Source organism: Cavia porcellus, unplaced genomic scaffold (assembly GCF_034190915.1).
Source record: "Cavia porcellus strain 051 isolate PalLab524CR breed Dunkin Hartley unplaced genomic scaffold, mCavPor4.1 scaffold_15, whole genome shotgun sequence".
NCBI lineage: Eukaryota > Metazoa > Chordata > Mammalia > Rodentia > Caviidae > Cavia > Cavia porcellus.
The window spans coordinates 71,312,807-71,325,487 of NW_026947498.1; the positions used below are offsets into that span (position 1 = coordinate 71,312,807).

The window sequence follows — 12,681 nt, forward strand, 5'->3', positions numbered from 1 at the left end:
TGGGATGAGCAGTTGTTTATGGGGAACAAAAGGCCATGTGGCAGCCAGAACCTGGGCATACTGGTTGAGGCTGGGATTACTGGATGACTCAGGGCAGCAGTGGTCTTCTGCTGAGAAGGATCTTGCCTTTGAGTGTCTTTATTCTAGTAGTCTTAAGTCTTAGGTAGGAAAGGATGGACCACCCCTAAAGGGGTAATGGGAAATCTCAGAAGGGTGACACCAACAATCCCAAGCCTCCATTCACCCCTTAGGGAAGCATGTGAAACCCTCTGTTGTTACTGTGTGGTCCCTGCAAGTGCTGCCTCCTGTTTCCTCTCATTTGGGGATGGTCAGCTGCTGGGATGGAAGAGCCGCTCTGAAGAGATTGCCGCTGGTCCCCACTGCCATCTTGAACACCACGGCCCTGATCTAACCTGCCAGCTCACCTGCAGGCCCCAGGCTGCTCTTACTGACTCCTCTAGTATCAACAGGAAGCAGAGAGGAGATCTACACAACATCCCTGTCACGCAAGCCACCCAAGGGGCAGTTAATGAAGAAGCATCTCTCTAACCAAGCGTGGGTGATGTAAGCTAAGGTCCACGCTCCCGATCTTAAAGGGTGCGTTGCTTTCCAGCCAAGCGGATGTGCTTCCTCCCTTCTCCACCACACAAGGAGCTGGCATACAGCAGTGTAAGAGGCGTTCAGAAGATGTTTCCAGCACCTGAAGTGGTTGTCCTCCAACTCACAGAGAAAACATAAACAGGTGCTGTATCAGAATTAGGTCTTTTGTCATTTAGGCTGTCTGTCTGTACACCCATCCATCTATCCACTCATTCACCCAACCATTCATCAGCAGTGTTCTTCACTTCTGGGCACTGTGCACAGAGAAATAACTCCCCCTCCACACTGCCACGCAATTTACCGTACACTTGCATTGAGTGAGGCCCTGGACAAACAACTTGTTGGGCTCCTGTTTGATTTGTTTGTTAGTAAGAGGAAAAACACACGAGGAAAATGATACTCATTTTATTGCATCATTTTACTGACTAGAACGCCAGATTGAGTGAATATATGTATAAAAATAACCAAATTCTTACAAATAATACTTTGCTGCTACAATATTGAATAATTAGTGGAGGCTGGAATTATAATACAACTTTAAATAACATTCTCATAATGGATTTAACACAATCAACCAAGGGCTATGGTCTATAAAGAGAAATTCAGGACAACATGAAAATTCAGAGTTCACACTCCAGCTGTATGTTACATTTAACCATACATCTGGCAATGTAGACATTAACAAAACTCACAGCAATTCATGATGAAATAACCACTTTCTTTTTGGAACAGGCTTAGATAACACAGAAAGGTAAGTGTGGTGGATCTTTTTCAGACACAGATTCCAACACTGTCTGTGCTGCCTCATCCCTCCTACCGAAGAAGTCTGCACTAATATGCATTAAACACATGATAAAAAATTATAACCCTAAAATCTAACAAGAGACTCTTTTGAAATATCTTCTTTAAAAATGCTCATGGGACAGATGCAGGCCAGGATCTTTCTCCTTTTAGATCTAAAGGGTCCCTTTTGGTTTCATGGGCTTTTCTGTGAGCTACAGTTCACATCAGACAGGAAGAAGTATAGTGGTACTGAGATGCTTTAGATCAACAAATTAACTGACATTTAATAATTTAATGTGCCTGCTACTTTAACCACTTTTGGGGATCTGAAAAAGAAAAAAAAAATACCCAAAAGAAAACTCTACAAAACCATATTTCTGTTTCTAAAATGTACATAAGAACACTCAGAATGATACATGATCAAAGAAAGAAGTAAAATGTCCATTCTTACTGCCATGAAAGCTTTCAAACAGGAAAAGTATCTCTTATATTAAGGGCAGTTTTAAATAAAATATAAAATACTAAAATACTGAACTCTGCTTCCTCTTCCCAAAGAAGTGCTGTGATTTTAAAATCCAAATATATTTTATTTATTTATTTATTTATTTTTTGAGACAGGGTCTTGCTGAATAGTTCACACTGCCACTGAACTCACTATTGTAGTCCAGGCTGGCCTTGAACTTGTGGCAATCCTCCTGCCTCACCCTCCCAACTGCCGGGATTACAGGCATGCACCATGACACCCTGCTCCAAATATATTTTACAACTATGAATCAAAACCCTCGTTTTGGGTATATTTGAGTTACTCAACAGTAAAGCACTATTTTTCTAGCTAAAGTTCCACAGTTCCACGGTCCCTAGGCCCTCCACCAAGTGGGGCACCAAAAGTCGTATGCCAAGCGATGACACTAACGTGCCTTTCTGCAACTTTTACATCGGAATAGATTCCGTCCTTCAAGGACACATCCTTAGACAGCATCTGGTCCCTAGGCCAAAGACTCAGGCCTCTTGCATAGGCCCACTTGAGCTAGCTCTTCCCTAACTCAAGCCACCTTTACTTTTTAACCTCAAATGCTAACAGCCAGCTTGACAGCACCACCCATTCAGCAAGCTACTCCTGAAAATCACCTTCCTTCAAAGAAGGGAGATCGGTACTGAAGACATCTCCCTGAAGATGCTCCCAGATCTGATAATGGTTCGCAAAGTACGCTTCCCAGTGCAGGAACCACAGCCTCCCCAGTGGAAGGGGGCAGGCAGCCCTCCGTGAGTGTGCAGTTCTGAGCCCCACCCAGGAGAGCACCTTGCACTTCCGCCTGCCCGAGTCACATACAACAAGCTTCTTGATGAGCACACACCAGTAACCATGTTCTCAAAGTGACCACAAGCATCCGGGAAACACATAAAACCACCTTTGGGCATTTCAAAAGGTATGTTTAGTATGTTGTCACTAGTTTTGTTACTGCTTAAAATATTAAAAGTCTTTAAGAATAATTTAAGTCATAGGTCCTTTCTCTCTTGCCCTCTGTGAGATTTAAACTATATTGCATGGCGAGGTATCTGCCGGAAGGGAGGCAGGGAAAACGAGTGGAAAGAGGGACGGGGCAAGTCATGCACACCAAGATTTGATCCTGCCTTCACAAGGCCAGTTATCTATCCTCTTTGGAAGTCTTTTCGTCCAAGAAATGGGCATGCACGGCTAACTAGCAGGGGGGCTAGGAGGCGGGGCTAGGAGGCCAGGGTGTGCGTGGAGCCTGGTCGTGGTAGGAATGTCTTTCTAAAGAAACAGACCCTGGTACCATGGGCTGCATCATCATTACACAGGAAAAGATGATGGAAACAAGGTCTCCCTGCTCTTAAAGCCCAGGACAATACCAGGAAGCCAGGTGACTCCTCCCTCTCCAGGTTTCATGCCCCAGCATTCTCCAGACACACACACCCCACCTGGCCCAAGCTCTTCCCTACTGAAGCGCTTGTGGGATGCTAAGTGTCACTTCTGCCCAGCTGTGGGGTCCCAAAGCAGAACCATGGTATTTCAGCGCACACGAATCACACATTTCAGGTGCGGAGGTAGACACAGCAGTCGGCCCCGGCTGTGTTCCAGTGTGTGAGGCCGATGTCCTGTTTGCTTGTCTGTGGGCTACTAACACCCTATAGCTGTTTCCTCTTGGCCCAGGCAGGCCCTTCTGGAGCTAGAACCCCAACAGGAGTGATCCCTGCCTCTCCTGGGACAGGCTGTGAGCCACGGGTAAGTCATGTTCCTCTCACACCTTGTCCAGACCTCAGGATGCTTTCCCAATCCACCCTCTCCTAGAAAGTGTAGATACCATGAACCCTGTCTTGCTTGGCACCTTTGTTTTTCAAAGTGAAAAAGAAACATTATTCTCAATCCACTCTAGTGGGCCAAAACCCAGGAAAACACATTTCTGGAACTCACAGGACACTTTTAGATGTCAGCATTTTTCCCAAGCATGCTTTTGTGGAGCATATTGCGGGGTGTAAGGCTTCTGGCCCTCACACAGGAGATCGTTTGCCAGCTGTGGTCTCCGCCAAAGGCAGAAGTGGCGGAGCTGCGGTGGTAGCTCTTCTTACAGCTGGGGATGCAGTGCTGAGGACAGGAGGGAGGCTGTCTCACACAGGGTCCGAGTCTGCCACTTGGGAGAACGCAGTGTGGAGCTCCAAGCTCTCTGGGTAGATGCAAGGCAGCAAAGTGCAAAGAGCCTCGGCTCCACAGACAGAGACACCACCCAAGGTTTCAAAACGGCGATGCTCTGAGGTTTTAACCTCCATCAACAGCAACAGCAACAGCAACAGCAACAGCAACAGAAGGCCTCACATACTCATGAGATGAGTGCACCTGGACTCCTGAAACACACTGGACCCGACCAGTGCCTCTGCCATAGTGGGTGACAGCAAGTTGTGGGGCTGCAGGGCACAGGAGTCCATACCTGACACGTCATGGGGAGGACTGTACGTTCTGAAGAGATTATGGAGTACTGTGAAGAAATCACCATGCCCAGGGCAGAACTGTCCCCAGCAGCTGTGCTGCTTCCAGAAATGTGTACCACTGAGCTCCCAGCTTCAGGGTGGGGACAATTCTTTTACCTCTGTGTTCCCTTCCCTTCACCCAAGACCAGGATGTTCCACGAGGAGGTAAGTGAACGTATGTCCAAGGGAGCAGTTAGAAGGCATCCAGTGCGGGACAAGCCTCCCTCGCAGGACCCACGGCACAGGCATGGTGAGGACAGCACTGGCATCTCCTTCCCTTACACATGCTGGACCGTCCTTAGTCCTCCGAGGCAGACTTGAAACCAGCTGTAATCCCGGAGGGCGGTGGACAGTCACCAACAGGTATCAAAGGCTGGGTAGGAGAGAATAAGCCATTTCTTGGTTGAATACATACCTTTGGTTGAAAGCTGACACTGAGTCTGTGGATGAGCTTCTGGATACAAAGAGCAGCAGGTCAGCATGCTCACCGGTGGCTGCACCCCAGCTCCACCTTCCCTCAGGAGTTCCCTATGGCCTCCTGCAATGCTTGGAATGCAAGAGATCTCATGTGCCCTCTGACCCAATCCTCTGACCTATTCACCTGGGAGACCATAGCAGGCTTTTCTTCTAGTGTAAAGCACCAACTCAGGCCCAGGATGATGCAGCTTTCATCTCTTCTATCCATCGAAGCCTCTGGCTCCCACGACAGTGGTCGAAGTCCCAGGCCACAGGCGCTGCCCTCACAGATAACAAACATCCACTGCCTGTCAGTTCAGCTCCCAACTCTGCCTGTCCTGCCTCACTCTGGGGCAGTAGGATGTCTCTAAAACCAAATGTAAGTTGTTTTGCCCTGATCTGTTTGCTCAAAAAAGCGAGATTTAACTGTAGAAGGAAAAAACTCATAAATAAATGTGTCACTCTGATATAAAAAGCCAAGGGGAGTTAGGTGCTGTGCCTCAGAAACGTCCACTCCTTGTTTTGGGGGCTGGCTTGGAGACTGTAGTATAAGGCAACTTAGAAGCGTTAAAATACTGAATATTCAACTGCAGCATTTTCAAAACATAGTGGTATGTCCAACCCCAACTGCGGCCCAGCACCCAGTTCCGGGAAGCGAAAGCCGGTGTCCAGCCACACGCCAATCACCAACTGCAGTCTGTGGAGGTGTCTCGGTATCTCTTGGGCATAGTGCTGAGACAAATCCAAAGGGACTCCTGCATGCCCAGTGGACTAAAGTGCAAACTAAGGGAACGCTGGGTCCTTGCAATGATACTTAGTGGTCTGCTGTGGCCAACAGCCATCCCTAGCGCCAGTGCCATGTCACAGTCACTCAGAGACTCACTTGGTACTGGCCCACGTCCACGTTCACAGTAATAAGAAAGGTGCCAAACGAGCAGCCTGTCCACATCCATCTGGCCCCTTCCCCTGCAGTCATGGCTTTCATGCTTGTCTTTCTCTTGCTGTCTCTTGCCTGGCTCCAACCAGGCCTGGGAGCAGACGGTGCCCAGTGCCCAGGCTGGTGCAATCTTCTGCGCCACAGCGGGGCTTAGAACCTGGCTCAGAGCACGGGGCCTCTCTGGCTGGCTCTCAGAAGTAGTCTCTTCTCCTGCTCTCATCACTGATGAAAGATGGGTTATACTGTCCGGGGAAAATGCAGGAATGCCGGGAGCCAGGTAGTCCAGTGTAGGCTGGGTACAGTCCATTTCGTTCAAGTTCAGGATTCCTTACGTTTGTGGGCTGCTTACCAGAGAGAGAGGAAGAACAGCCAGAGATTATCCTGAGGCTTAAGGCTAAGGGTAACAGAAAGTTTACATTGTAATAGACAGGATGGAAGCAGTTAAAGAGGGAGGAATGAGTTCTGACCTAGAAGTCAGGACCCCCCCTTGGTGACTCTTCATGGGACCTGGAACACAGCTGTGCTATTTTAAAAGGGAAGCAGAAAATATTTATCAAGGGCATCTCAACAATTGAGACCAATGTAGGAAAAAACACTTGGGTTTATCCTTATATGATGTGGTTCAATTGACCCTAGGTAATGTTTAGGTTTAGGTAATGACCCTAAACTTTTTTAAAAAATACTTTTCTCTGTGGGGTGTAACTAGCATTAAATTCTTCCTGACACTTAGCAGAGAGTCACCATGAATTTTACAAGGTCCAGTGGCCACTGTGTCACAGGTGGAGCAAGGACCACAAACCCAGAGGCCCACGGTGACTCTTGGGCCAGTTTTATAGGTCATGACCTACCTATCTGGTCTACAAAAGGAGCTCCGGTTCCACAGGCTATTTGGAGGACCTCTCTTAGCAACACCAAACTTTCTTGGCAAAATAAGACACTGAATAAAGGTGATTCCCGTGGGGACAGCCCAGTGCGGAAGGTACCAGGATGACCGGTGAGCCCGCCGAGAACAACAGTCCTCCCCCTCCGGTGAGTGTCCTGCTGCTCCCTCAGACTACTGGGCTCACTGCACGCCAAGACAGACGGGGTTCAGTGAGGTCCTTCACTACTGGGGTAAGGCAACCCTAGCAAGTGCCGTGGAAACATGCAGTGAAACAGGGTCCACTACACCACAGGCCTGGGACAGGGTTCCCTGCACAGGCCAGGGTGCATGTGCAAGCCTGGGGAAAGCAGCCACACACTTCCAGCTTCAGTGAGGACAGGAAAGGGCTTGGCCTGACGGAGCAAAGAGCAAAGCCCGCACACACAGTGATGGAAACATTCTCACTAGAGCTACCCCGGGTTCAACTATTTCCAAGGACCCGCTGAAATAAACAGCTCGTTAGTCCTCAGTATGAACACACCTGCCCTTCCCACCCAAGGTCGATCCTCACAGCTCGTTCCCATAGCAACCAGAGGATTGTGGTCTCTGTTACAGGGTAGGGCAATTTCATGGTCACTGCCCTCACAGAGAAGTTGCCTGGTATCTTCCTTTCTTGGCTCAGATACCCCTGTCTATTTGTTTTATGATTGGGACAGTGTGGGTAAAACCTAGCTAAAATGCAATGTGGGACAGAAGATGCAGGGCTCAAGGTATTCTCCTCCCTTTCCAAGGGACACAGTCCAGAGGTACACAGAGCAAGTTATTAGACTTTTCTAAACCTCTGAGGATGATTTTGAGTCACTCTCTTTACACTTGTTTTCAACTCCCAGTTTTAACACTTAATCACACAAGGCAAAGTGAAAGAGGGCAGACGAGGTAAAAATGAAGGGCTCAAGGGGCAAACACCACCAAGCTTTGTTTCTACCTCTCAGACTCCCCTGTAGTAATTTAAAAGGAAGTTCACATGTATTACTGCTACCACCCTGGAAGAGTAAAGTGCTACCATGGAAATAAACTTCCACATCTCAATAGTAACACAGATCAATATCATACAAATGTATCATAAGGAAACAGAATGTAAGATATGTAAATAAGAGGCTCTGTCAGTCCTCTTGAACCCTAAACTACCTGCCACAATGAGAAAGAATTGGTTTATTTCTTAAAGGCTGCCCTGCCCTGCCCTGGGAATACCCACCGAGTAGTACACATCTGTCATCTGCAGGAGGTTTTTGGTGCTTCCGTTTTCATGCATTTCAATAGCTTCTCGACCCCACTCTTGGGAGCGAGGGTTTTTGGGGTACTCGGCATATGGGGACATCTGGAAATCTCCACTTTTAAAGATAAGCTTGCTTATGTCATTTTTATTCTTTCTGTGGAGCAAAAGATATTAAAAGGTCCATGAAAAACTTCTGTAAAGAAATGATACGTATGAAAATACCAACTGCTATTTTAGGACATAAATTAGACTGGGAGCTATCATTCTGTTAGCTGCCAACTCAGGCAGCTATTATGCCTAGTTTTGGTATTTTTTGAAGAAAGTAAAAATGCAATTAGGTATAAAAAGTCTCCTAACGAGAAAGGGGCAGTTTATCAGGGGCAGGGAGGTCAGGGCCAGCCGCAGTGGAGCTGTTGGACTCCTCTGGGGTACAGGGGTCACTACATCTTTGGGGGAGTCAGGGAAACAAGAACCAAATCACAAGTGTATGCAGTACAGGGAAGGAGAGAGCTCAATGGGTCCCAGAGACTTAGGGTACAATTTCACATGAAGTCCCCCCAGTTTGCTTGAATCAGGAGCTCTGCGGACAGGGCAACTCTGGCTCATCAAAGAGACCTCAGTTGTGTTCTGGGTTGCCTTTTGTTACCAGCAAAACTTGGCATAGAAATCAGACTCCCACCTCCCCAGCCAGTGTTCTTTCTATAACATGAAGCTACTGCAGACATCGTAACAAGATGGTTTGTGCACACAAAAGCTCCCATTTATCAGTTATCCACATTCTCATTTTATACTGTGACATTCCACCACCTGGAAGTCGCTGAACTGTGTGTCCTTCTTCTATCTGCTGAGCCTCATAGCAGAAACTGTATGTTATATTTGCTTTCGGTAAGTTTTGAAGTTTCTTCCATCTCCCTCCTTCCCTATACGGAAATTTTCTGAGGAAAGCACAGACTAACACAGGCTCATGAAACCAAATTTCAGTTCATGACTTGGTGTTGGCCCTCCGAGAAAGCTGACAACGGAGTGGCCCTGCCACACTTGTGTGGTGGGTGCAGTCTCTGTCTCAAGCACAGTGACTTCCTTCCTTGTTCATAACTACCTTCCCTTCACAGTAACTGACAGTCACGGGCTCCCCCCAAGTGGCTATAGCACACTGTACAGAACGCACTACAAGTGCAAGGCTCAGATCACTTGAGCTCTAGGTCTTGCCTCTCTATGGTAACTGTTTCTAGTCTCGTATCTGAAAGCTGAGTTCAATGTGTATGGGTCATCTTGGATGGCAGTTTGGTAAATGACAGGCAAAGGCGACACCATAAGACCTGTATTGCTGAATGATCGTTGTGGCAAACTGTTCTCTGTCACCTTAATGGAGATGGAAGGTATCTTAAAATGTCTTCATGCCAACGACAGGAAAGGTAGCATGCTATTTTGGCAGGTTCCCTTTGTTATGTCCAGATGATTCTGGCCACTTGTTATTAAATCAAAGGCTGTAGTTTCCCTTCCCCTGAAGAGTTAACCACAGAGAAGCAGGATCAATTCCGCTGGCTCTCGGGAAGCCTTCAGCCACCTTGCTGCGATGCCCACACTGCTGCTCTGCACTCCCCACTGCTGCATTTCAGGCATCTTTCATCTTTCTTCCTCTCTATCTCGCTATACAATTTACATACCATTTGATTCACGCATTTCATTGTTAGCGCACATTCACAGTTGTGCGTCCATGAAACAGAATCATTTTGAGAACAGTTTCACGGCACCAGCAAGAAACCTCAAACCCCGCACAATCACTTCCCAGAGCCGCCTCCTGTCCCCTCCCCACTCCACCCGAGCCCAGGCAGCCACTAGTTTACTTTCTGTTGTTTTTACACTTGTCTGTTTTAAGCAATACAGGTAAATGGGATCCATTAAGTGGTCTTTTGTGACTGGTTTATCCCACTTAGTGTAGTATTTTCTAGGTTCATCTCTGTATCAGCACTTCATTCCTTTTTATCACTGAGTAATATTCCAGTGTGTGGCTAACATCACATTTTTTGTTTGTCCATTCAAAAAGTTGATAGAATGGGGATTCTGTTAAGTTTTTAGCTATTAAGAATAATGTTGCTATGAACATTCAAGTTTTTGTGTGGATACAGTCAGTATATATATGTTTTCACGTATCTGGGGTATATACTTAGGATTGAAAGAGCTGTATTTTACTATCTGACTTTTTCAAAGTGGCATCACTATTTTATATTCCCACCAGCTATGAGGAAGTGTCCTAATTTTTCAATATCCTCCTCAAGTACTCTTTTTTGCTTGTTTATTTGTTTTTTGAAACAGGTCTTGCTATGTAGCCCAGGCTGGCCTTGAACTTGAGGATTTACCTCCTGCCTCAGCCTCCCGAGTACTGGGATTACAGGTGTGCACCACCATGCCCAGCTTGAGTACTCTTTAGATGAGCAAAAACTGACCCTTGTATATTAGGGGAAGACTCAGAGTTAGGGTTTGAACTCTCATCACTTACCTGCAGCAGGTGACAATTAGTGCAATGCCCAGGATAAGGAGAAGCCCACCTCCTGCTGCTGCGATGACCACTGTGATAAGCTGATAGGCTAAATGGGTTAGACAAACAAGAGCCCGGGTTGGTGGGAGCTGACAATGCATGTGGAGTAACTGTCCCCTCTGTCCACCGCCATCTGTCCCCTCTGTACCACCGCCATCACCCTTTGCCTTCACGGATGCTTAACAGCTACCTCTGCGTTTTCTCTGCACTGAGAAGCGTTCCCCTAGAATGGTGACGCCTAGAGTGGCAGCTCCTAATTCTACCTGCACTCCAGCCCCATGGGCATTTTCACCAGACCATGGTAAAAAGAGAAAAATAAAGGTGACTCATTTTTCAGAACTTAGTTTGTTTCATCTTAATAGTGGTCCTAAAATCTAAAATTTTATCCTTACATTTTTCTTTTAACTTGTTTTTTAATCATGTGCAAATTATGCCTCAGGATATTGAATCTTTTTAAAAAAATAACAGAAAACACAACATCGTTCCTTGGCCACTTCCCATTCCTTTGGTATTAACTGTTTAATTTGTAAATTTAATGCTGAGAGTAGATATAAAAACATCTGAGGTTGCTTCAGGATCTTACTTATAAAATAGGAAGGTGGCAACTCCAGATTAGATTCCCTAATTTTATAAGAAACATTACCGGTCGGTCAGTTAAATTCAGGATCTAGGAATCACTGCTTGGCCATGCTAGGACTGATAAGCTCCTTGGTAACACACTGACTTTAACTATAAAAAGTAAGCAATGGTATAAGCAAGCACCTATCATGTTCCATAAACAATACGAGGAGATTTTAAGCAACTGGATTTTATACCTGTAGGGTTCTGGCAAAATTATTCTCAATAAATTCTATGAAATATTCAGACTGATGGTTTGTTGAGGAAATGCAACTAAAATCACATTCCTAGTTTGCAACATCTAACCCAAAGGGCTATTAGCCAGCTCTCCACAGTAAGTCGGCTTAGCCCTCCTCTCTAGCACCTGGGTAGAGTCCAAGGGTAAGGACAGAGCTCCTGTTCTTACCCTCCATGGCTAAGTTCCCTTCTCCCAAAGCTTCCGATCACCAAGTGCTGGTTGGAAGTGAGATGGGCAGGGAGTAGAGTGTGAGCAGAATATGGGCAAACGCAAGCTATGCAACCTTTTACCTGCTTTTGTTTCAATAAATAGCATGGAAGCTGTACGACTGTGAAAAGCCCCTAGTATCATCACATAGGGGGAACAAAGCCAAACTGTGGAATACATTCATTGTCTCTCTTCCTAACATATGCATTCTGAAGTTTCAACAACAGTGAAGAAAAAAGACAAACCTCTTAAACACATCTACTTTACCATCATCATCCACACCTCCCTGCCCTCTAAGCTGCTGCCATCTCTTGTCTGGGTAAGGGCAGTTGCCTCCCAACTCAGCTTCCTGCACCTGCTATTACACACTCGTCACAAAAACAAGCCTGATCACATCATTTCCCTTTAGAAAAACCCTCAGTGGCACCTTCTGTTCCTAGATGAAGGTCAAAATCGAGCTCCCATTTTCTCTCCTCACTTCTAGCAAAACAAGCAAATGTGTATTTTAAAAATGACCCTAGCAAGTGGCTGTCAGGTTTAACAGGTTCCTCTTAGCAATAAACAATTTTATCTAAAAAGATACATAGCAGAGCCTGCTGTTTCCCAAACTGTCTGTGTCAGGGACCAGTTTTTGGTTATGCGCTTAGGTATCTTTTTACTGCTCCTCCTGTCTATCCTCCTCAGCGTCAATTGTCACGGACATTTTGTTTTCTGTTTGTAAGATCCAGTCACAGCTCACATTACAAATCACACTTGTAGTCTGTGCTTTTCAAACTTTCCATCTGAATCACCTGAATGCCTTGCTAACACCAGGTCCTCCAGGTCCCCAGGAGGTTTGGTTTATTCAAAGGTCTGGGTAAGGACTCAGAAGTTGGCTTCCAACAAGTTCCCAGGGGATGGTGATGCTGGGAATCTACGGCTCAGGCTCACTGAAGGGCCGCACTGACACACAGGAGAGAAGAAAGCCAGGGCCCTCCCAGCACGGAAACTGGGGGAGGACTTACAGAAAGATTCATGGAATTAGCATGGGTAAGCCTGCCTAACCTGTACTGTATTCTCTCTGCTTTTCTGTTTTCCAAATTTTATTTAGATTTACACACACACACACACACGTGCACGTGCACACGCGCACTCCTCCTCTAAATACAGACAGACAGACATCTCCTCCACTAAATGTAGG

At 46.3% G+C, this 12,681-nt stretch overlaps 1 protein-coding gene across 2 annotated transcripts in view; it reads right to left on the minus strand.

The window, feature by feature from the left end:
• Positions 1 to 989: 989 nt before the first annotated feature.
• Heg1 (heart development protein with EGF like domains 1) overlaps positions 990 to 12,681 on the minus strand; it is a 79,184-nt gene continuing 67,492 nt past the window's right edge. The window contains exons 16-18 of one of the 2 annotated variants that reach the window (XM_013146267.2): positions 10,400 to 10,487; positions 7,879 to 8,053; positions 990 to 6,102 (exon numbers count right to left, since the gene is read on the minus strand). In XM_013146267.2, coding sequence (XP_013001721.2) covers positions 5,953 to 6,102; positions 7,879 to 8,053; positions 10,400 to 10,487 — 413 coding nt within the window. In that variant the 3' untranslated portion in view covers positions 990 to 5,952. The remainder of the gene's footprint in view (positions 6,103 to 7,878; positions 8,054 to 10,399; positions 10,488 to 12,681) is intronic. The other variant, XR_010039461.1, reaches the window with a different exon arrangement.